Below are 22,012 nucleotides of genomic sequence, written 5' to 3'. Positions count from 1 at the left end.
CAGAACGGTCTCTTCCCTGGGTGGCTGCACTGGAAGGAGAAGACAATCTGTTGCTAAATACCTCAGAATAAGGCCACACATTAATGTCTCCTCTTTCACATACTACAAATAATTCAGAGACTTTTCATATTTTCTTGTTTGTTTCAGATATAACTACAGACAAACAAAAACACAGAGGAAATGCTGCTGGATACTATTAAAGTGCTAAGAATAAGTTTTCGCTCAAGTTACAACCTCAGTGTTCTCAACTGGCAGATTATTAAACACAATATACTCTTTTCTCTCTTATTTAGTGGTTTTTTCCTCATGTAAATAAAAATGCCAAAAGTCTAAACTGAAGCAACTGAATATACAAAATATCATTTAAAGGAATATTCCTAAAGAAGCTATGTTTTCTCTATCTCATTCTTTACCAACGTTCACAGTCTGAAAACAGGAACAGCTACAATGGACAGGCAGAAAACCAAGATTAAAACAAGAAATAATTCAAAAATAAGTCAAGTAAACAGGGTATAGGAAATTCTTACCATCCATACCTTGTAGAGAAAGGTATTCACTGATCATCCAGCATTTTTGATAATTTCTGGAGAGAAGAGTGATGACTGAAGCATAAAAAAGAACTCAAAGGTCCAGTTTTAAAAGGAATTCACCTGTATATTGATTGCTTCACTTCAAAACTGTTGCTTCTAAATAATCAAAACTAGTTGATACGCAAAAACAAAATTAACCCAAAATACAAAGGTGTCTGTTAATAAATATAATAGATTTGTCAAAATTTAGGTCAGACTGAGCAAATTTACTTTTGATACTTATCAGGCCTCTTTATTAACAAGAGTAACTAATGAAAGAGAGTTTATCTGTGTTCCTGAAGAGGAGCTCTACTCTGGACTTCTGTTAAACAGTTTATCACTGAAATGAATAGCACACAAGGATATATGTTTGCTCAGTTTATGGGTAACACAGACAAGAGAAGAAGGGGTATGGAATTAAAAGAAAAAATTAAAATGTATGCTACAAATTTAACTTCTAAATCTAAATAAAAGTTGTTTAGTGGGATTGTATCTCAAAATTATACATATATGTAAGTTCAAATATAAAAATGATAAATAAACAGGGAGAGGAGACTAAACTTCCTTACAGAAGAAACCCAAATAATATCTCTCTATACTTCTCTCTCCAGAAGGCAGAGTTTAATCATTCTCCTCAACTTGAGTGTGTACTAAATTTAGTGACTTGCTTCCAAAGAAGAGTATGGAAAGGGAAAAATAGTAATTTTTCAATGGAGAACTCTAGCAAACACTAACCTAACCAACAGATTAAGGTTAACATAACCAGTGATAAATCATGTTGATACCAAGTACCCCTTGATATGATATAATGATAAGGGAACTTCACCTTATTCTTCCCCAAATCTATGAGAAAAACCTTAGACACACCCACATTAAAGGCATTATGCAGAATATCCTCTGCAAAAACATCATGATCATCAAAAACAAGAAAAGATTGCTTTCACACACCAGAGGAGACAAGATAGCTAAATGTAATGTGGCATCCTGGATTGGGTATTGGTGAAATTTGAATTACGTCTGGAGTGTAATCAATAATAGTAAGGTACCAGGGAGGGTTTCTTAGTGTTGACAAATGTATCACAGTAATATAAGATGATAACATTAGGGATAACTAAATCTAAGTGATGGATATAGGCAGAACCCTCTGTACCATCTTTGCAACTTTTCTGTAAGTCTAAAATTATCCCAAAATAAAATTTTATTTTAAAGAAGTAAAAGCTTTCTAGTAGACTCGCTTCTCCCAGAAATGATCTTACAACAAACTTAACCCTTTCATTACCACTAAAAACATCAACCCCTGTTACCTTTGAGAATGTTGATTATAAGAATTCCAGAAGTATAAGATACAAGTATGGGTAATTACAGCAGGAAAAAAGTAAACTTCCATAGTGCATATGCAGATAGATCTAAACATATGCTGTTGTTTTGTTACTATAAGATATAATAAATTAGAAAATGAATTCAGGAAACTGAGGCCAGCCTCCATTCTATGTAGCTTTCATAAGACCATAATTAATTTCTGCCCATACAGAGCATCGTGAACATTATTTCAAGAGGTTTCTGAAAAGGATCTCTAAAATTATCAGAGAATTAATCCTTCATATGGCTCAAGTGTAAGTGTTTGTTGGACTATTACTGCCTATTACTATAAAAATCATGATTCTTTGAGTGCCTACTATGTGCCAAGTAACATGCCAGGCAATTTACAAAATCATCTTTAATCTGTTTCACTTTTAAAGGTACATGTTGTTACCTGATTTTAAAGAAGAGCAAACTAGGGCTCTGGAAGACTTCACCCAGGATGACAGCTAGTATAGGATCAAACTGGGACTCCAACTCGACATAGTGTGGAAATATGCACCAGTGATAATAGGTGAGATTTAGGTAAAAAGAAGAAAAACTTTTATGACAGTAAGAGATGCTAAACACTTGGGCAATATCTAAACAATGCAGTCAATTTACATTCATTAAATAATGGCGAGAGGATGAATCTGAAATCAGAAGACAGATTCTCCCACTCGTTCATTGCTTTTGTTTGTTCATTTGTGCATTCAGGCATGTAACAAGTGTAAGCAGGACATGTAGGCTTGGGTTTTCCAAGTTCAATGTCCAGCTCTTGTCCTTTCTAACTGTATGACTAAGCTGGTCACTTATCCTGAAATTCAGTTTATCATTTATCAAATGCAATTATAACATTTGCCTTAGCTATGTCAGAGCTATTTACGTGTCAAATAAAATATATCAAAACTATAAACTACAAAGTTCTATTGAAATGTTTTACGTGTTAGCTACAAAATTCCTTGATACCCTCTCAACCCTAGAGTCACAAGGAAATGGTAGGTACATTATCAACAAAATATTCACCTCAAGTCAACAAATATTTATGGATGTATCTAGGCAATGAACCAAGACAAGGAACATTGAGGCCCAAGAAAGATTAGTCCTGTATTGATTATATAAAACATCTTCTCAGACTAAAAAACAAAAACAAGAAATTGGAGATTAGGTGGTTTAGTGAAGAAGACAAAACACTTACCTACACATAATAATCAGTTTTAGCAAGAATAAGTTGGGTAATCCCCTTTAAAATACAAAGGTTAGCTTGTATACAATGACATCGCAGATCAACTATAATCCAAGAGGTCAAGACATAGATCAGGAATGAAGCAGAAATTATCTACAATCTACTCGAAGTGTTGTATTTTATGTTCTTGCAAAGAAAATAGCTCATATTGTCTGCATATTTTTATCTGGCTAACGAAAAAATACTGTTCACATTTTCTAAGAATGTTGTTCATCAAGCTTCTTAAGCAAAATAGTATTAATAACTCTAAAATAAGAGCTACAAAGTGAAGCACAAAAGAAAAACTTCGTATCATCTCATTCTTTAACATATTAGCATCTTCTCATGAGTAAGAAGAAAAGTGGAATTCCTAAATTCTCAAACCGTGACGTAATATTGGTTTTATTGATTCTCTGTACAATTTGTAGGAGCACCCAATCATTATTTTGACAGTTTTATCATAAAGTAATAGACTTCCTTTTAGATAATTGCAGTTACCACATTGAATTTCAACCTTCCATAGGACTTTTTCCTAGATACAGCTTTACTGTCTGTCCTAGATCACATTACTTTCTTTTTATAGCTGTACACACAAAGTGTTTTAGGTGCTACACCTAATTATGTCAGCACAATAACAATTTAAAAGCTCATGATTAAGAAATAACGGTTAAGCACTTATATGTTAAGGCTCCTTTTTACAAAGACATATAGTGCTATGTGACATAAGTAAATGAATTGCACAAGCACTTAAAAGTGTGTTGGAGGCTTACAAAAAATAAGAGCTCTTTTTGGGTAAATTGGGGAATTTGATGAGTTTGTCCAGGCAAGAACATTTGTTACCTACAGTATTGACTTGCAAGCTTTCTGACTCATGAAAATGATTTGCCACATAACTAACTTTCAGAAGACAAAACTGTGCTATAAAATACATTTTTCCAAAGGGGAATAGTTTAGCATAATTGTTAGGAGCACAGGCTCTGGAATCACATTGTCACTGCTCACTGCATGACCTGCAGCAAATCACTTAAGCTCTGGGTACCTCGGTTGCCTCATCTGTAGATGGAAATACTACTACTACTTGACTTATAATGTTATTATGAGGAATAAATATCCAAGTAGGTAAAGCACCTAGAAAGTACCTGGTATATAATATGTGCATATAAGTGTCAAATTTTATTATCATTGCTTATTTGAACTGCCTTAAGCAGCTGATAACCAAATACGGACATGAGAAAGCATTAAAACTGACAGCTCATCTAAGACAGTACATGGAGGTGGCAGAAACATAATGGGAACCAAGAAATGAGCTATTCATGGAATAGGGAAGTTTGGGGCATTCTAACCCAGGAGAAAAAGAAAACTGAAAGTGCAGAAGTACTTTGTAGGAAGAATGAATTAGGCTAAAAGGAAATCTAAATACAGAGGTCAAAACTGGTGTCTAAGGATGAAAAATCAAATGAGAGAAAATAACACAAACAGAGATCTATACAATAGGCACAATATAACCAAGAACATTGTTCTGACAATCTTGCAGTCTCTGGCAAATGTGTATGTATAGTGAGGGGAAGGAACAAGTGTTAGCAGGGATGGGATACAGATAAAGATCAGTAGACTGCAGACGGGAACAACTACAAAGAGACTAGGTTTAGCGGCAAATCAACTTAGCTGTAAAATCCCCTGAAAATACCAGCCATGATAATTCTTAGTCTAGTACATTTCATCAGTGGGGGTAGAGGAGAATTACTTGATTTCTGTATTCCATAATTTCCACAATTCTACTCAATAATTATGAAATTGTCAGAAAAAAAGACTTTGTGTCTGATAGGCTCAGGCAAAAATTCTACCCCCTAGTAAATTTACCTGATTTTTTTAAAAGAAGTAAAATAAGAACAGCCCTTTATTAAAAAGAGCAAAGATACAATATAATTTGGCATCCACAGTAACTACTTCCCTTAAGATAAACAAAAAGTACCTCTATTAAGTTATTGTGTTTCTAAAGAAGAAAAACAAATCTGCATGGTTCCGCAATAAATATCCTGGAATAACCAAAAATGTCAAGTCAATATCCCATACAAACCCCAAAATAAGAAATATAAACTAAAAAGGTTTTTCTTATGTATCAATATATGTAAATGAAAGTATGTTTTGAAGTTCTAAGAAAATTCCACTGTATTATAAATATTAAAAATGACTTTCTTTAAACAGAAAAAAAAATTATATGAAATCAGGATTGTACCAGAAAATTTAGCATACATAAGCACTATACATTATGAACCATTTTTGACTTCCATAGTCTTCTTAAGACAAAAGCTCCAGTGGTGGTGGGAAAGACCATTTCTGTCCAAATGAAGCAACATAGGTCATCAATCCTTGATTCCGTGTGTCTCTTCAGGTTGTGGATAAACCTTGCAAGCTCTTTGGACCTTCCTCAACTACTCTTTTACCACCCTCTTTCTCTATCCTAACAACCTGTTCACTGATCAGTTTGCTTTTCATATATTTAAATTTTCTTCATGAGTTGAGAAAAATAAAAGGGGAAGAACATTAACCACTATGGTAAGCAGGATTTATAAGCTCAGTAAAATATCAACATTAATAGCCAAGGTAGATTATTTTTGAATTTCAAGAAACTATCCTCTGCTGTACCCACAATCATGGGTTACAGACTACACTTTACACTATAAAGCATAGTTGAAATCTAATTTCCAACATGGAGCTTCTTGAATGACAAAATCTTTCAATACAATCATTATCGTTAATATTTATCACACAATGCATGTACTCTTATATGTCTTATCCAAAGTAGTGAAAATAAGTTATTTTCTCATTTCACCCATAGTAAAAAGCAAGTCTACAAACAGATACAAGAAAATGCCTAACCAAAGATACAACTTTTTATCAATAAAAGCATAGATTCCAAAATAAGTTAATTCCTACTCCTAGAATTTCATCTGAATTGTCTAAACCAACAAATTTCAAAGGATAAAATATGATACAATGGAGCTTTCAAGAAATTGAAAACACACCATCATGCAGAAGCTTTAAAAGTTTAACTAAGACTTTCTTCATGTTTTAATATTTTACAAGAATATAAAAAGCACCCTCATGCAATGCATAAGGAAACAATATTTCCCTCTTAATAAATGTGTAATCAGGCTGGGTGAGGTGGCTCAGGCCTGTAATCCCAGCACTGTGGGAGGCCAAGGCGGGTGGATCATGAGGTCAGGAGATCGAGACCATCCTGGCGAATATGGTGAAACCCCGTCTCTATTAAAAATACAAAAAATTAGCCGGCATGGTGGTGGGCGCCTGTAATCCCAGCTACTCAGGAGGCTGAGGCAGGAGAATGGTGTGAACCCGGGAGGCAGAGCTTGCAGTGGGCCGAGAACGTGCCACTGCACTCCAGCCTGAGCGACAGAGCGAGACTCCGTCTCAAAAAAAAAAAAAAAAAAAAAAAAAAAAAAAAAAAAAAAAAAAGTGTGATCAATAAACAGGAGGCTTGCGAACATTTGGAAGTATTACCCTCTAAAATGAGCTAGACAAGCTCAATGTATTCACTTCTCAAGAAGGTATTCATTCTTGAAATATGTAGGTATCATGCAGATGAAAATTTAATCATTAATAATTTTGCAGATTAAATAAACACTTGAAAAATTAAGAATAAAATGAGGGTTCACATGTAGAATGCAGAGTGCTTCCTCCTATTTGAAATTGCTTGGAAAAACCATTCCGTTTATGCATGATTCACAAATCTAAATATGTGGCTCTGAGAAAGAAGCCCACACTTCCCCATTTATAAAACTCTTCTATAAACTGTGGTCTGGAACCTGAATTTCATAGCCTGAACTGAATTCCATTTTTTTCCTTCTCTCATTCAAAGCAACTCTTATTCCTCTTAGCATGAGATATCCGACTTTTAAATCTCAGATGCATCCTGGGTTCCTTTTACTTCCTCACTACCAGTATCCAGTAAATTGCCATGTCTACAGACTTTATCTCCTTTATTACTTTCATTGTAAACCCTAGTTCAGACCTAAAGTTTGCTAAAGATAATGCAATAGCTTCTTAGTTGGTCTTTCTCACTACACTCAGAATTACCTTACTTCAATACATTTTACAGTGTTGCTGGATCATCTTCAACCTTGGTTCTTAACTGCGGTCAACAACACATAGTTCTGTGTCATGATCTATTACAAAGTGAGCTGCAAGTTATTTATAACTAATACCAAATCTATTTAAAAGTACTTTTAAGTAAATGAAAGTTGATTTAGTTATTTCTGTAATAGCACTCTCCTTCGGTTTTATTCCAATTTGCTTCCTTGAGTGGAAGAGAGGTGGTGGAGTTACAGGAAAGTGCTAGGAATTACACAAATCCTAGTTATCTCACAGTTCAGCACGATGATGGTGGAAGGGGAAGCAAACACATCCTTCTTCACATGGCAGCAGGAAGGAGAAGTGCCGAGCAAAGAGGGAAGAACCCATATAAAACCATCAGATCTTGTGAGAACTCACTCACTATTACGAGAACAAAAGCATGGGGGTAACCGACCCCATGATTCAATTACCTCCTACCGGGTCCCTTCCACAACTCGTGGGGATTATGGAGAACTATAATTCAAGATGAGATTTGGTGGAGACACAGCCACACCATATCAGATATCTTCCGTATCTGTCTTGTTGAAAAGCACTGTCATAAAAAACTAAATAAAAGCTCTCATCATGTCACTCTGCTATTCAGAACGAACAGTGGCTTCCCATTCCCTGTTAATTTAAATATAAATACCTAGGTCTGGATTTCAGTATCTTCTATCATATAACCCCAACTGAATTTGTCCAACTTTAATTCCCACTAAGATTGTACATACAAACTTTCCTTTCTTCATAGAGTTCTCTGTCTTAAATTATCTTCTCTTGAAGCCTCAATCCATGAGGCTTCCTCTAATTCTACAAACTAGAACACATCTCTTCTTTGACTCCTTTCAAAGAGATGTTTTTACCTCTAAAGGCACAGACAGGATCATAAGTTGGGCATCCCAAATCCGAAAATCTGAAATCTGAAATGCTCCATAAACGTTTTGAGCATTTCAAAGGAAATGCTCATTGGAGCATTTTGGATTTTGGATTTTTGATACTCATCCAGTAAGTATAATGAAAATATTTCAAATCCAAAAAAAAAAAAAAAATCTAAAATCTGAAACACTTCTGGTCCCAGACATTTCAGATAAGGGATACAAGATTTGTGTTAGGTACACACATGACACATTCCACTAAACTATGAATTCTTTGATGAGTTTTATCCTTTCTTCCATCCACTGTAGCACCTAACATAGTGCCTGGAATATAGCTAGGATTCAAATGGCTCTTGACAATCTGCAGAGGAACGAAGAACATGAATTCCAAAGGAATTAATATCCTCTTATTGTTAGAAAGGGACCACTCAAAGTCTAATCAGATCTAAACACCTACTGGATGCTTTCTCATACTTTCTTCTATTAAACTCAGGTTTGGAAGATGATTGTACCATCTTTTGATGGCCTAGCATACTGGCAAAAGGTATAAACCAGTTTGTTTGAAAACTAAAATTAAGCTCATTCAAAAAGTAAGAACAAAATTTAGTAATCCCATCAGGGAAATCCTAATCCCATTCTGGTGTGTGTGTGGAGGCAGGGATTATACACATTATGTTGAAATGCACATCCCCTTAAGAAAATAAAGAGGAACTCTACAAAACATTCATCTTTACGGCAAATTACATTCAACTGTATGGCTCAGTTTCAAATGATGTGACTATTAACCTTGGTCTATCCCAAAGCCAGAAAGATTATACAGCAATATGAAAGAAAGCAAAGGCAAGCTGTATAAAATCTCCAGGACACAAGCAAAAACATCATTTTATAATGAGGATTGAGGTATTTTCTCAATGGTTCTTCAGAAATTTTAATCTGCCTTATATTCAGACTCAGGAGCAGTAAACATGGTCCATTTACAATTTTATTATAATGCCAACCTCCCTATTAATAATAGTGTTCACCTTATAAGTCATAGAGGATTGATTTTCTTAAAAGGACTGAACATTTAGTTAGACAATTTTATCTTGTTTAAGGATATTTCCATTATCATGTCTACTCATAAAATTTTCATTAACAGTTTTCTATACTTAGAGTTTTCATTAACAGAGTTTTTCTACAATGCTCCTAGTAGAAAGTCACCATTATTAGTGTGAAACTTACTCATTTACTCATCACTCACTCACACATTTAACATTTGAAAGTTAATAGGGAGCAGGACCTGTGCCAAAATCAGGGAGCATTGAACAACAACAAAAAAAAAAAACAGGTAAAATCACTAGCATTCTTGTAAAAGTTAAGATGGAAAGGTGATCCCAGGGGTAGATTACAAAACATGGGATTAAAATTTAGCCTTCCTTAAGCAACTCAGTCTGTAACTGGTTAGCACTTTCCAATTATACTCTCAGTGCAATTAGAAAACATGGTATAAAACAGAAAAATATGTATTTTGATACTTTGATACTTAAATGATTTGTTAACAATATAACGACTCACTTTAAAAATATATATATATCCAGAGTCTCCCTATTACTTATTATTAATCATAATGTTGTTGGTAATATCGTCTGCTAGGAAGAAAGGCTACTGAGTGGGGTAGGGTTCAATCACTTGGATTGATGGCATGATGAGTGAAGAGCTCTTTATCTCCTGCCACCCAGGTCTGTGATGTGACAGGAAAACCTGCAATGCTAGTCTAAAAGCATTTCCCCAACAATTATTCTAACTGCTACTTTATTCAGTGTAATGCAATAAAAAGAGTTGTTGACAAGGAGCCGGAAGCCTTGAGTGTGAGCACCAGCACTGCCATCTACTTCACACCCTTTGCTACCACTCCATTTACAACTCACCTGTACACTGGCCTCATATGCTCCACCCACCTCCCTGGGTGATTCCAAGGCCACAAAAAACCAGAGATGCTAACTATTCTCTCCCAGAACAGCCTAACTTCAGATTTCATGAGGAAGAGAAAATGGCACAACATGGATAAACTTCCTCGTGTCTAATTTGGGAGGAAGAAAAATAATTCAATCGAACAGATGAAACTTGGAATCTGGGTTCTAGGACCAGCTTTATGTAGTAATAATCATAGGATGATGGCCAAGGCACTTATACTCAGTCCCTGTAGAGCTCAACTCAAAATATCTATCCTATCAGTACACTAGTTTTGCTGTGAGGCTAAGCAACAGTACAACACAAAAGTAGTCTAAAAGGCTATAGAACATTATTTAATCAGGGGCAATAACAAAATTTGTACAACAAAATTGTCATCACAAGAGCCACTCAGGTTTCTTTTTAACTACTGAGGCACTAGACAATGTATATATCATACCCTAAAAATTATTACATGAGAAACCCAACAGTACTCCTTAAAGTGGATATTCCTAAAGTATATGTTATCAAAATTACATGGCTTATATGTCTCATGCTATTAACTATACCTTTTTACAGAAGTAAAAACAATTTAAAACTGAGCATTGATCTAATGAAAGTAATAGTAAATACACAGTACAATCCACTCCCAAAAGAATAGGATATTTTTTGCCTGATTTCTAGTTTGAAGAGGAAAAAATTAAAAATACAAGCCAAGACTGAGACTTGCAGCTCATTAAAGCTGAGGCGATTTCCCCTATATAGAATTCTATTGATCTCCATAGTCCACACTAGACAAAAAGTGTGGTCAGGGAAGGGGGTGATGGATGCCTCTGCCAATAGCACTGAACAAACCTGTTAGCTAATTGCTACCAAAGACAATTATCCCCGCATTGTTTCATAATGGAAACACATTACAAAACTCTAATATACACACAGGGAAATTTGATGATTTGACTGCGGAGCCATGTGCATTGAATTTCATTGCCAAAGGCCAGCCAGGCCCATGCTCTGAAGGGGAAGAAAGTGTCAGAATATAAGCCACAGTAACTTAAAGCTCTTTAAGAAAAAAAAAAAAAGAGAAGGAAGGAAAAAGAGAGAATGAAAAAGACAAAGAAAAGAAAGGAAGATAACCTAGCACCATCAGCAAATTAATTGACTTCTATAGCCTGGCATTAATTTTAACATTTTCTGTCACTTTTTGAAATGACAAACCCTCAGTTATGGTTTGTCATATAATCATAAAAGATTTTTGAAACCATTTTCTGTCCAGAGAAATATTTTAATACAGCGTTTTTGACTGGCAGTCAGCCTACTGGCAAACATGGAGTTAAAAAGGTGCCTTCACAATAGCGTAGTATGATGATTAAAAATAACATCAAATATCTGTCATGATTTTACTCAGGAAAAAAAAAACCTGACTCTGTAACAACTCACAGTAAAACAACCATTAACCCAACCAATTATAAAAGAAAAAGCTTCAAAATACTGTTATTTGATTATACATAATCATAGTGTAATTCAAGCATACAGTATTTACATTTGCCTCCTTTCCAAGAAGCCACATTCTTGAAATACCCTTTCCTTGATATGTTTCTAAATATGCTCATGTCCTTCTCCAGTGTATTCATGCAAGACATTTAATCCTTGCATTGGAATTATAGGATTCTGATATACAGTACACATCAAAATTATATTCAGTACTATTTAACTCTGCTGTATAAAATGGTACAAAATAAAAGAAAAATGTACTGAAGATGTGCCAGTGTTATAAAGATAAATTAATGGCTACAAAATTTATGATCAACCTATTAACTTCATAATTCACAAGTCAATGAATTCTGTTTTACTGTGTTTGATACTGCTCTAGATAGGCCAGTCTACCTGCTTCAGACTATGCTGACTACTATTTTGACAAGACCTGGATAGCAGTAGGTCCAAAGCAATCAGAAGGTTGACTTTGACAAATGGTGGTGCTGCGGCGAAGTTGAAAATAACACACATCCACTTTAATCTCTTTCTTGATTAAATCGAAACCATACCATTCTGACATCATGTGATTTGCTCATGAAGCATCACTGCAGGTTACTTTGGAGGCTACATCTATCGAAATGATATTGAATTTTTAGGGGAAGTACTTAATTCATTCAAATGAAACCTTCACAAGGTAACTGGGCCACCAGTCACTGATAACTGCAGATTCAAAGAAAATCAAAGGGAAAAAATCCCTGACAAAATATAAAAAAAATAAAAATCCAACATGTACTACAGAATGATATTTTAGTAGGTATTATCTTCTGCTTTCAAAGAGGGAAGATTATATGCATAAAGCATATTCCAAAGCTTTTTACCTATTCTACCACAGCTAAGCTCCAAAGGTAAACATTACACTAGGTAATAAAAATGCAGAAGATGAAATTGTCTTTTTTAGATGAGACTAGGCAAATATTTATGGGGCAGTTGACAAACTCCTGCCTAGTAAAAGAGCCAGCACTGAGAGCAATTATCCTGATATTCATGACTCACTTTGAATATCACATTGAATATTACTCATAAATCTTTTACGAGCACATCCCCAGAGCTCACTTAACAGCCGGTTTTAATCATGCAGTTGACACACAGAAAATAACAAAATGTATTTTTTCAGTGGCAAATTAATTTAGCTTGAACCTCCTCCTGTAGCTCTATTCTTTTCTTTTTTTCTTTTTTATTTTCTTGTAGGAAGACCAGTGGAATTCACCTTTGCATTTGGAAGTAGTGTTTCTCCATTCTTGCTGAATTAAAATAAAAAGGATGAATGTTTCTTTTACAGCCAGTTCCTGACAATCGTTTTTCAAATGATGTATCTTACTCTATGTATGAAGATGAATCAATTTTTTAGTTTGATACACATTGTCTATTTAGCTCAACAGAGAGGTGAATGTGGAATTTAGACAAAGAAGAGAGCATTATTCTGAAGAGTATTTAAGTTGTGGGTGGTCTTTTATATTGCATTTAATTGTCATTAACTGTTCATGATAGCTGTTTTGGAATCTGGCTCTCATTAAGTGACTTGAAATGCTGTGTAAATTATTTTTAAATTGGGGAAGGGAGTAAAAGAGTACCATTAGGAAAAAAGGGTAACTCACGTGGAGTTTCCTCATGTTCCTGTAGAAACCTCTCCAGTATAAGCCGAGCCATTAATGAAGGCGCATAGTCCACCTTTATAAAACAGAAGTAGAAAATTAAAACTGTCAAGTTGTGCAAGCAGTTGATACTCCAATATTTTGTCAACACTGAAGATTAAGTCAATTTTAATCAACCATAGCAAGCATCATTCATTAAAATCTTTCCCATCCTTGGTGGCTTCCATTATAATAAAATTATAACAAGTATGGTTTGGGCTGTTGAAAAGAATAAATAGGTCAAATTTATTGAATATAACATTGGATCAAAAAGGATGGAACAACTTAGAAACAGCATTCGTCTAAAACAGTGAAATAGGCTTTTTTCATCTCTCCTCAATTTTTTCTGTTGGTAGGCCAATATAATTTTTTATTCTAGCCATCCTTCTTTCTATGCAACTGTCCATATTTATACTGTTCTGAATGCAATTTCAAATAATAAGCCCTTTTTGTTATTTAGTGACAGTTTTCAAATCAGAGTCAAATGTCCTTATATGACAAATCCAAAATAAGGATTTTACTGATTTTATCTTTAAAGACAACTGAAATTTTGGTATACGTTCATTACATTTAAAATATTTTATTTGATAAAAGAAAAATAACTACATTGCAGAGACGTTAATAATAAATTACAACAATATAATACCTGCAACATAAGATCACCTTCCTTATCTGAAACACTACTTACCAATTTAATTAATACAGATCCCAGGGTGGTAACTTCTTAAAATAAAGAATCAATCAGAAAACAAAGGATATTCAGTCCAACAGTCATTTTAATTAATAAAAAATGTATCTACTATTTTGTAAAGATATTGTCTTCTTTGGGGTTAAATCTTTTATTAACCATTTCCTTAATTTCACCAAAAAATAGGAATACATATTTTTAAGAACAATAATGCTTCCCTAAAACAAGTCTTTTTATCTTAGGTAGAAGACAGCAAACATTCCTCATATATTATCACCATGAATTTTTCCTGACACGTTTTCAAGTCCCGTATTCATACCAAAATTTTATCTTGATTTAGTAACTAGACAAAAAGGCTGGCTTCATTTGTATGAACAGTTTTTTCAAATATGTATGTACTTGGATGCCCTTAAATTCCCCAAGTAGAAAGAAATGCTTTCCACGAAGCTGCTTATTCCTAGTAACCCACATCAGAGCTGACACATGAAAAATGGTGAAATTACTGAAGGTAGTCCAGCCTGAATAAGGACTACCTTATTAGTTCAGGTACTTGCATCTCCCTAATTTTCATATTAATCATGTGTCCATCTTTCTCTGAAATAGGGCCATCATGCTTCATGTCAGAATTTAGCATGTAAGTAAAATGCATAGTGCTTCAAATCTCAATTGAAAATATTTGTGTGGAGAGAATAGAATGACTGATCTTATTATCACTAACGAAGTGTGAACTCCTAAAATGTTCAATTTTAGACTTGAAACTGGAAAAGTAGTATGAAGACATTTATAAAATCAATGATGACCACATACAGCCCTTAGCCCCCCAAAAAGATAACAAAAATACAATGCTCTTGTCTAAGAGAGTTGCTGCACCCTATAATGTACCAATGCTATATATTTCTCATCAATTTTTATCGTTTCCCCTGATTAAATAAATACCGACTCATAAAGTATTACCATCATATCAATTGTCACCAGATGCAAGTATATGTTATCTAAGTATTAACTATCATGAAAAAATGGCAGCTTGGTTCTTTAGAAGCTATAATATGGTACCAGCCATTCCTAAATTTCCCTAACGCATTATCAATTTTATAGAAAAGTGCTATTCTTTCTGTACTAGTCTGTAGCCAAAAGGGAGGAAAAGTCTTTAAACAAGTACTTTTTCCCTTGGTTAAATATTGCTATATATTCATGGTAAATAAAAGGTTTGTTGATGTAGGAGAAAACGTGTTGGTAGGTTAAATTTTTCCATATTACTAGAAGATTGAAACCGAGGTCAGCTAAATATTTAATGGATATAGAACTATCCATTAAAAATTCAAATGAATATAAATTGCTATGATATAAAACATATCAACATCATCATCTATATAGATGGGTACCATATTTGCATCACATTCTTTTTAGATGCTGTGTCTGGAATGCTGCTAGCTTATTCTTCTTTTTCATAAAAGACAATCACTAAATTCCTAGTTAAAGCTCAGATACCTCAAGTTACTAATAGCATAAACTTGTAACAAACAAGTCTAGAGACATTTAAAAACCAGCCTGCTGGCTGGGCGTGGTGGCTCATGCCTGTAATCCCAGCACTTTGGGAGGCCAAAGCAGGTGGATCACAAGGTCAGGAGATCAAGACCATCCTGGCCAACATGGTGAAACCCCGTCTCTACTAAAAATACAAAAGTTAGCTGGGCATGGTGGCACGCGCCTGTAGTCCCAGCTACTTGGGAGGCTGAAGCAGGAGAATCTCTTGAACCCGGGAGGCATAGGTTGCAATGAGCTAAGATCACGCCACTGCACTCCAGCCTGGCAACAGAGCGAGACTCTATCTCAAAAAAAGAAAAAAAAAGCAAAAAGGAAGAAAAAACAAAAACACCCTGCTCTAGAAATGGAAAAAACAAACAAAAAACCAAAATACTTGTTTTTCTAGGAGGTGCACAGAAATCCATTCTATATGTTAACTATCCTATCTGATTGTGTAGACATTGCCTAGACTATTAAAACCATCTAGTAACTGATAGGTAATTGCTCATTTGTTGACTGCAGCAGCGTATAGCAGCAGACAGAAGCTGTGAGGGAAGCCATCCTTCCTTGCTAATATAACATGTAGAACTTGCTGCTACTGCAACACTTAATGCTCACAGTACTGAGTCATCTTTAATGCAAACACACATTTTCTGCCTTGCTTCTATGTTTTCCATTATAATGCAACACAAAAACAGTGTACATTTCATTCCATCCCTACGAGGTTTGCATAAGCAGTTCCAAGTCAGACTAAATATTGTATTGCTCTTATTACAGTGGATAAATATTTTAAAGTTTAGGAATTAAATATTTTATTTTTTTGGTATGCTCTCTGCAACTATTATGAACTTTTCACAGCTCCTTCATTCATGGGAAATCTGTAGGGTTTCCTTTTTTTAAATGTAAGGCTGTTATTTGTTTCCCCACACAGAAGCAGATCAGAGTTAACGAATAAGTTCAATAAATCACTTCTTACTTGGTGTTATTAAGAACACTATGCTTCTTCATATAAAGAAAGAGACTTTTCTACAAGGCATGTATCCTTTATTATAATAAAAGTTTGCTAACAAAAAAATGAATCAAGTACATCTTTAAGTATACAATTTCTCTCTTCATTTTTATAATAACAGATTTTTTTTTTTTTTTTTTTGGCATCCATCTCTTTACTTGACACAGGTATTTCTCACACTAAATTAAGACAACCTATCCTAAGAAAAGCATGTCCTGAGCTGTTTGGTTGAAATTTTCCACAAAATAAGAAACCAAGAGGCTGTTTATACACTTGCCTTAAAAGAAGTAGGCTAATTATGTCAACTGATTAATACGTGAAGTTCTTTGTCCAATTATTAAAAGTACAAAGAGATCAGGGAGCAATTTAAATGTCTAATGCACCTCAAATCCTTTTTTTTCCCAAAGGTAATTATAATTGTAAGCAAAGTTACTCTAGATAGGCCCCTTAGGTTACACGCAGGTTTAAATAAAATCGTAACAATAACATTACCTCATTGGCCAGGTCCAGGAGCACTGGGGCAGCTCCATTTTTCACCACTCCATTCAGGTACCTAGACAAGACAAAGCCAAGTGGTAATGCAGTGACAAGAAAAGGCCAGCATAGACCTGTCAGCATCCCCTGTGTGTATACATGTTTCTCCTGGGCAAATGCCACGCTCAACTCTAGTTAAAGTAAGCTACTTTCATAGGAAAGCATTGAAGGGAAAAACATAACACAAACAACTCACCTCAAAACCACTGGCAACTAAGAAGCTGAAGGTGGGGGCAGAAGGTGTAAATACTTAGGTCTCCCTTGTTTTCTTTCACCTCCTAACATATAAAGCAAACGAGGAACCATCCATATCACTCTGCCTTGTCTCTACCACAACCATTGCATGGAAAGGAAAGAAGTTGACTTACATAGTTTGAGAAAAGCATTCATGCACCCATCTTGCCTTTTCCTTTACCTGTTTCACAGGGCTGCTTGACCCCTTATTAAGAAAACAATGGTACAGACATGTCATCAGCGGGTCAGCACACCTGTGATAGGCAATACAAGCCATCACCTTATCTGCCCTGGATTTGTGTAAGAACCTCCAGCTCTCATTATCCTCTCACTCCACTGGAAAAAAAACACACAACTCCCCAAAATCCCCAAACAAAACAAAACCCCATGGTTTTGTTGGGGTGATTGGGGAATCACCCCCATGGAAGCTGGGGTGATTTTTTTTTTTTTTACAAAAATTTGAATGTGTCATTCCCCTCATTATAACACTTCAAGGCCCCACATTAAAATCTCAAGATTAAATTATAACCATTCAACAGCTCTTGTAAGGTTCTTCATAATCTAGTTTCTACCTGCTCTACCCTGCCAGCCTCATCTCTAGTCACTGCCTCCCGCTCCCATCCCTCACCTGGATAACTCATGATTCAATTCAGATGTCACCTTCTTTGATCCACTACCATATAAGTTAAGTGCTCCTCATATGCAATCGAGGAATGCCCTGTACATCTTTCTATCATGTAACACAGCATATTGTATTTGCCTATTACTTGGCTACCTCAAACCCATCCCCCACTGTAATGTTGAAAGCTTCATGAAGATTGGAGAATTGTATTTTATTCAATTTATTATGCCTACCAAGTACTTTGTTTATGGTAGGTGATTATATAATAAAAAATCACCTTATATTTTTCCTTTAACAAATAAAAAATTAAATAATTTTTAAAAACCATATTGGACAAGAAAGCAGAACTAGGTATGGAAATTTTCCCTACAGTATATTATTTGAGTGAATAAGCTCTGGGTATTTGTCTGAGAGTAATAAAGTCAACAGGTGAGGTCTTCCATATAATTGCCAGAAGCAGGTACTAAATTATATTATTTCATGAGTATATTTATAAAGGTGTATAATTTTCCTGTAAGCAAAGTGGGGTAACAGCAAATTGTTTAAGGTGAGGAGAACCTCTGGATCATTGTAACTTCAAAATAATTCTAACAAAGCAATTTTCCACATTTTGGGGCCACCCTTGAATGTATTATTTGGAGAACTAATTGGAAAATAAGGACATTCAGAAGCAAGAGGAAAAAATAGATAAATAAAACAAGGCAAATGTGCTTTAGAGAAAGGTCCCTGGGAAATAGGTCCGTTAAGAACCTCACATCAATTTTTCACAAACAAGTCCACTGCACTGATACTACCCAAGGAACCGCCAATCAGTTCAGTCAAGTCAGACCAGCTGACTGTGTGCTTGTAGCCACCAAGAGTGCGTATTTACTACGGTTTCTGATTCTGGGTCAGCGTATTTAAGCCTATACCAATACTGGGATGTCTTTACAGCTTTCTACTTCAGTTTCAGTTACCTGACAAGTATTTTGGAGCGCTATGTGTCAGGCCTTATTCCAGGTTCTGAAGAAGCAATGGGGGGAAAAAAAAACCATTCATGGTCCCATCATCACAGAGATTATATTACAGTGGTGACACAAACAATAAAAAGGCAGGGAGATAAATATACAGTATAATGGTATATGCTAGAATAAAATGTAAACTTAGATGGGTTGTTCAGGAAGCCCCTCTCTGAGGGAGTGACACTCGAGTAGAGATCAGCATGAAAAGAAGGAGCATGCCATGGTGAGAGCTGACTGCAAACAGTGAAAGACAGTAGCAGCTAGATGCCAGACTACCTCCTATACCAGAGATCTGTTGCTTTAAGTCAAAATGACATGGCTTCATGTAAAAGTTGCATCAATCATTATCCTGCTAATGACCAGTGAAGCACTTCTATCAAGTTTAAAGAAACAGAAGATGATTAAACCATAATTACAATCCTCTGTATCTATATAGTCTGTATAATATTAAAAGCATGACCATACTTAATACTGTGGAAATTCCTAATTATGAGGTTGGTAAAGCTTCCCAGTTGGTCATATAAAGAAACCAAACCCCAGGGCACTGATAAAACCCATCTGGGCTCTCTCAGATGGTAAACAATAAAGCTATAGAACCCTGATCCCTCAAGGCCTAGTGAGGTGCCACATACGTTGAACATGGTGGATCTGCTCTAAATGTATTTGTTTTCCAATCTGTTTCCCAACTATAACCTATAACACCTCATAAGTGGTAGGAAAAAAAATTAAGTTTAATTTAAGGTTATATTTGTCTTTTCTGGAAACTTTAATTGTCCCCCACATCAAAGTGGCAGATCAGGCTTTATTTAAATTTTCAGATATGCAATCAAAGGGACATACTAATTACTGAAAATATTCCATAAAGACATAATTAGAAAATCCTAATAGTACCTTTCTTTGCATCCTCATCATAATCTTGTGCAAACTTACAGCATTGCACTTTTCACATTGGTATAACGGTTTGCTTCTGTCTCCAGCTACCCTGAACGCTCTTTGGGGCAGGGCTACACAAATGAATGTTGAACCTTCATCCAACCCTGGCAAACATCAGAATTGCAACTGGGATATATGGATGTCATTCTCAACACTACATTAAAGTGACCTGGGCTTTATTCCTAATGCCCAGGAGAATTCATGTGTCTCTGCATTCTTGCTAGCATTGAGTTGATACCAATTAAGAATTCAAAGACTGTATTTTTTTTTTTTTTTTTTTGAGATGAAGTCTTGCTCTGTCACCCAGGCTGGAGTGCAGTGGTGCAATCTCAGCTCACTGCAACCTTCGCCTCCTGGGTTCAAGCAACTCTCCTGCCTCAGTCTCCCAAGTAGCTGAGATTACAGGTGCGTGCCACCACACGTGGCTAGTTTTTGTGCTTTTAGTAGAGATGCGGTTTTGCCATGTTGGCTAAGCTGGTCTCGATCTCCTGATCTCAGGTGATCCGCTTGCGTCTGCCTCCCATCAAAATCTGTATTTTACATGATTTTATCATGGTTAACAGAAACCTTATAATATCCAGATAGTAGAAAATGTTTTCTGGCTGGGCACGGTGGCTCAGACCTGTAATCCTAGCACTTTGGGGGGCCAAGGCGGGTGGATCGTTTGAGACCAGGAGTTTGAGACCTCCTGCACAGCATGGTGAAACCTTGTCTCTACTAAAAGCACAAAAATTAGCCCAGCATGGTGGTGCATGCCTGTAATCCCAACTACTCGGGAGGCTGAGGCACAAGAATCACTTGAACCTGGGAGGTGGAGGTTGCAGTGAGCCGAGATTGCACCACTGCACTGCAGCCTGAGTGACAGAGAAAGGTTCTGTCTCAAATAATAAATAAATAAATAAATAAATAAAAGTTTTCTCAAGCTTTGGAATTATTGAAGAAATTTTCTCAATTCTCCATGTTGTATATAAATAGACACAGCTCGAGAGTTTACTTTGAAAATATCTCTATTCTTTCACACTGTACTAATGCCATTTTATTTCTAAACAGGAAAGATTCTTGGTGAAATTTGTTTAGGTTCGCCTAAATTGGTGCACATGAGCATAAGTGCACATGCACACAGTTGGTCAGATCTGCAAGTCCCCATCAATAGCAAAGTTTAGAAATATTGTCTCCATTTCCTCCCTTCTCCCAGCACACTGGCGGAGGAGCCAGCTTTAGCAACGTTAGAAGATCAGAACTACAGAACTTTATTCAGATGTTCACATGTAAAAAAGGTTGGCTTAAATATGATATTGGTAACATATATGTGACAAAAATAGTTTCTGAAAATTGGACCACTTTTTTGTTCAATTAGCACCATCTACTTTACACTCAGTATGCCCCATTTACAATGCTAAAAACCAACAATACAAATGTAAGACACAGTACCTGCCTTCAACTGTCCTTTTTGGTGGGAAAAGAGCTGTGTACGTAAGTATGTAAAATGCAGCAAGAGAAGTGCTAACAGAGGTATGTCTATACAGAGTGCTGTGGAAGTTGCAAGAATTATCGATTCGGGGTGTCCGGGGCAACTTGCTAATGCAGTAGTCTAGAAATAAACTTATCATCTTTACTAGTTTGTAGGGAAGCAGAAGGTGTTCCAAGCTGAGAGAAAACACTCAGTGACAGGGTTGTGGATCTTCTTAGGCCAGAGCATGGAGAACTTTGCCTTATATTTGAAATGAGTACATATTAGTTTCATCTTAGATATAAATGAGTCTTTCACACTCAAAAAACATCATAAAATGGGCCTTCTCTGAGGACCTTTTAAGGCTGATTTCACCCATAGGAAGTGTACCTGTTAGTCCTCTTGTAGCAAAGCTAGATGATGACATATAGCTTCTGTACAAATTCGTTTTAACTGGCAAATAGGCGTCAGGAATGGAGCCCAGGTCACCTTAATGTAGTATTAAGGATGACATCCTTATATCCCAATTGCAATTCAGATCTTTGCCAGAGTTGGATGGGGGTCCATCATTCATTTGTTTTTGTGTAGCCCTACCCCAAAGAGCGTTCAGGGTAGCTAGAGACAGAAGCAAACCATTATACCAGTGTGAAAAGTACAATGCTGTAAGTTTGCACAAGATACTATGAGGATGCAGAGAAAGGTACCATTAGGATTTTCTAATTATGTCTTTATGGAATATTTTCAGTAATTAGTATGTCCCTTTGATTACATATCTGAAAATTT

The 22,012-nt window shown here is 35.6% G+C and overlaps 1 protein-coding gene across 5 annotated transcripts in view; it reads right to left on the bottom strand.

Annotated features, from left to right (window-relative positions):
- Window positions 1–22,012, bottom strand: part of CDIN1 (CDAN1 interacting nuclease 1) — a 232,304-nt gene that overhangs the window by 137,417 nt on the left and 72,875 nt on the right. For all 5 annotated transcript variants that reach the window (XM_055278631.2, XM_055278629.2, XM_055278632.2 and 2 more), the window contains 2 exons: window positions 16,948–17,008; window positions 13,199–13,271 (listed from right to left, as the gene is read on the bottom strand). In XM_055278631.2, coding sequence (XP_055134606.1) covers window positions 13,199–13,271; window positions 16,948–17,008 — 134 coding nt within the window. The remainder of the gene's footprint in view (window positions 1–13,198; window positions 13,272–16,947; window positions 17,009–22,012) is intronic.

Source organism: Symphalangus syndactylus, chromosome 5 (assembly GCF_028878055.3).
Source record: "Symphalangus syndactylus isolate Jambi chromosome 5, NHGRI_mSymSyn1-v2.1_pri, whole genome shotgun sequence".
NCBI lineage: Eukaryota > Metazoa > Chordata > Mammalia > Primates > Hylobatidae > Symphalangus > Symphalangus syndactylus.
Note: the sequence above shows the minus strand (reverse complement) of the source record. Positions and strands in the feature narration are given on the sequence as shown.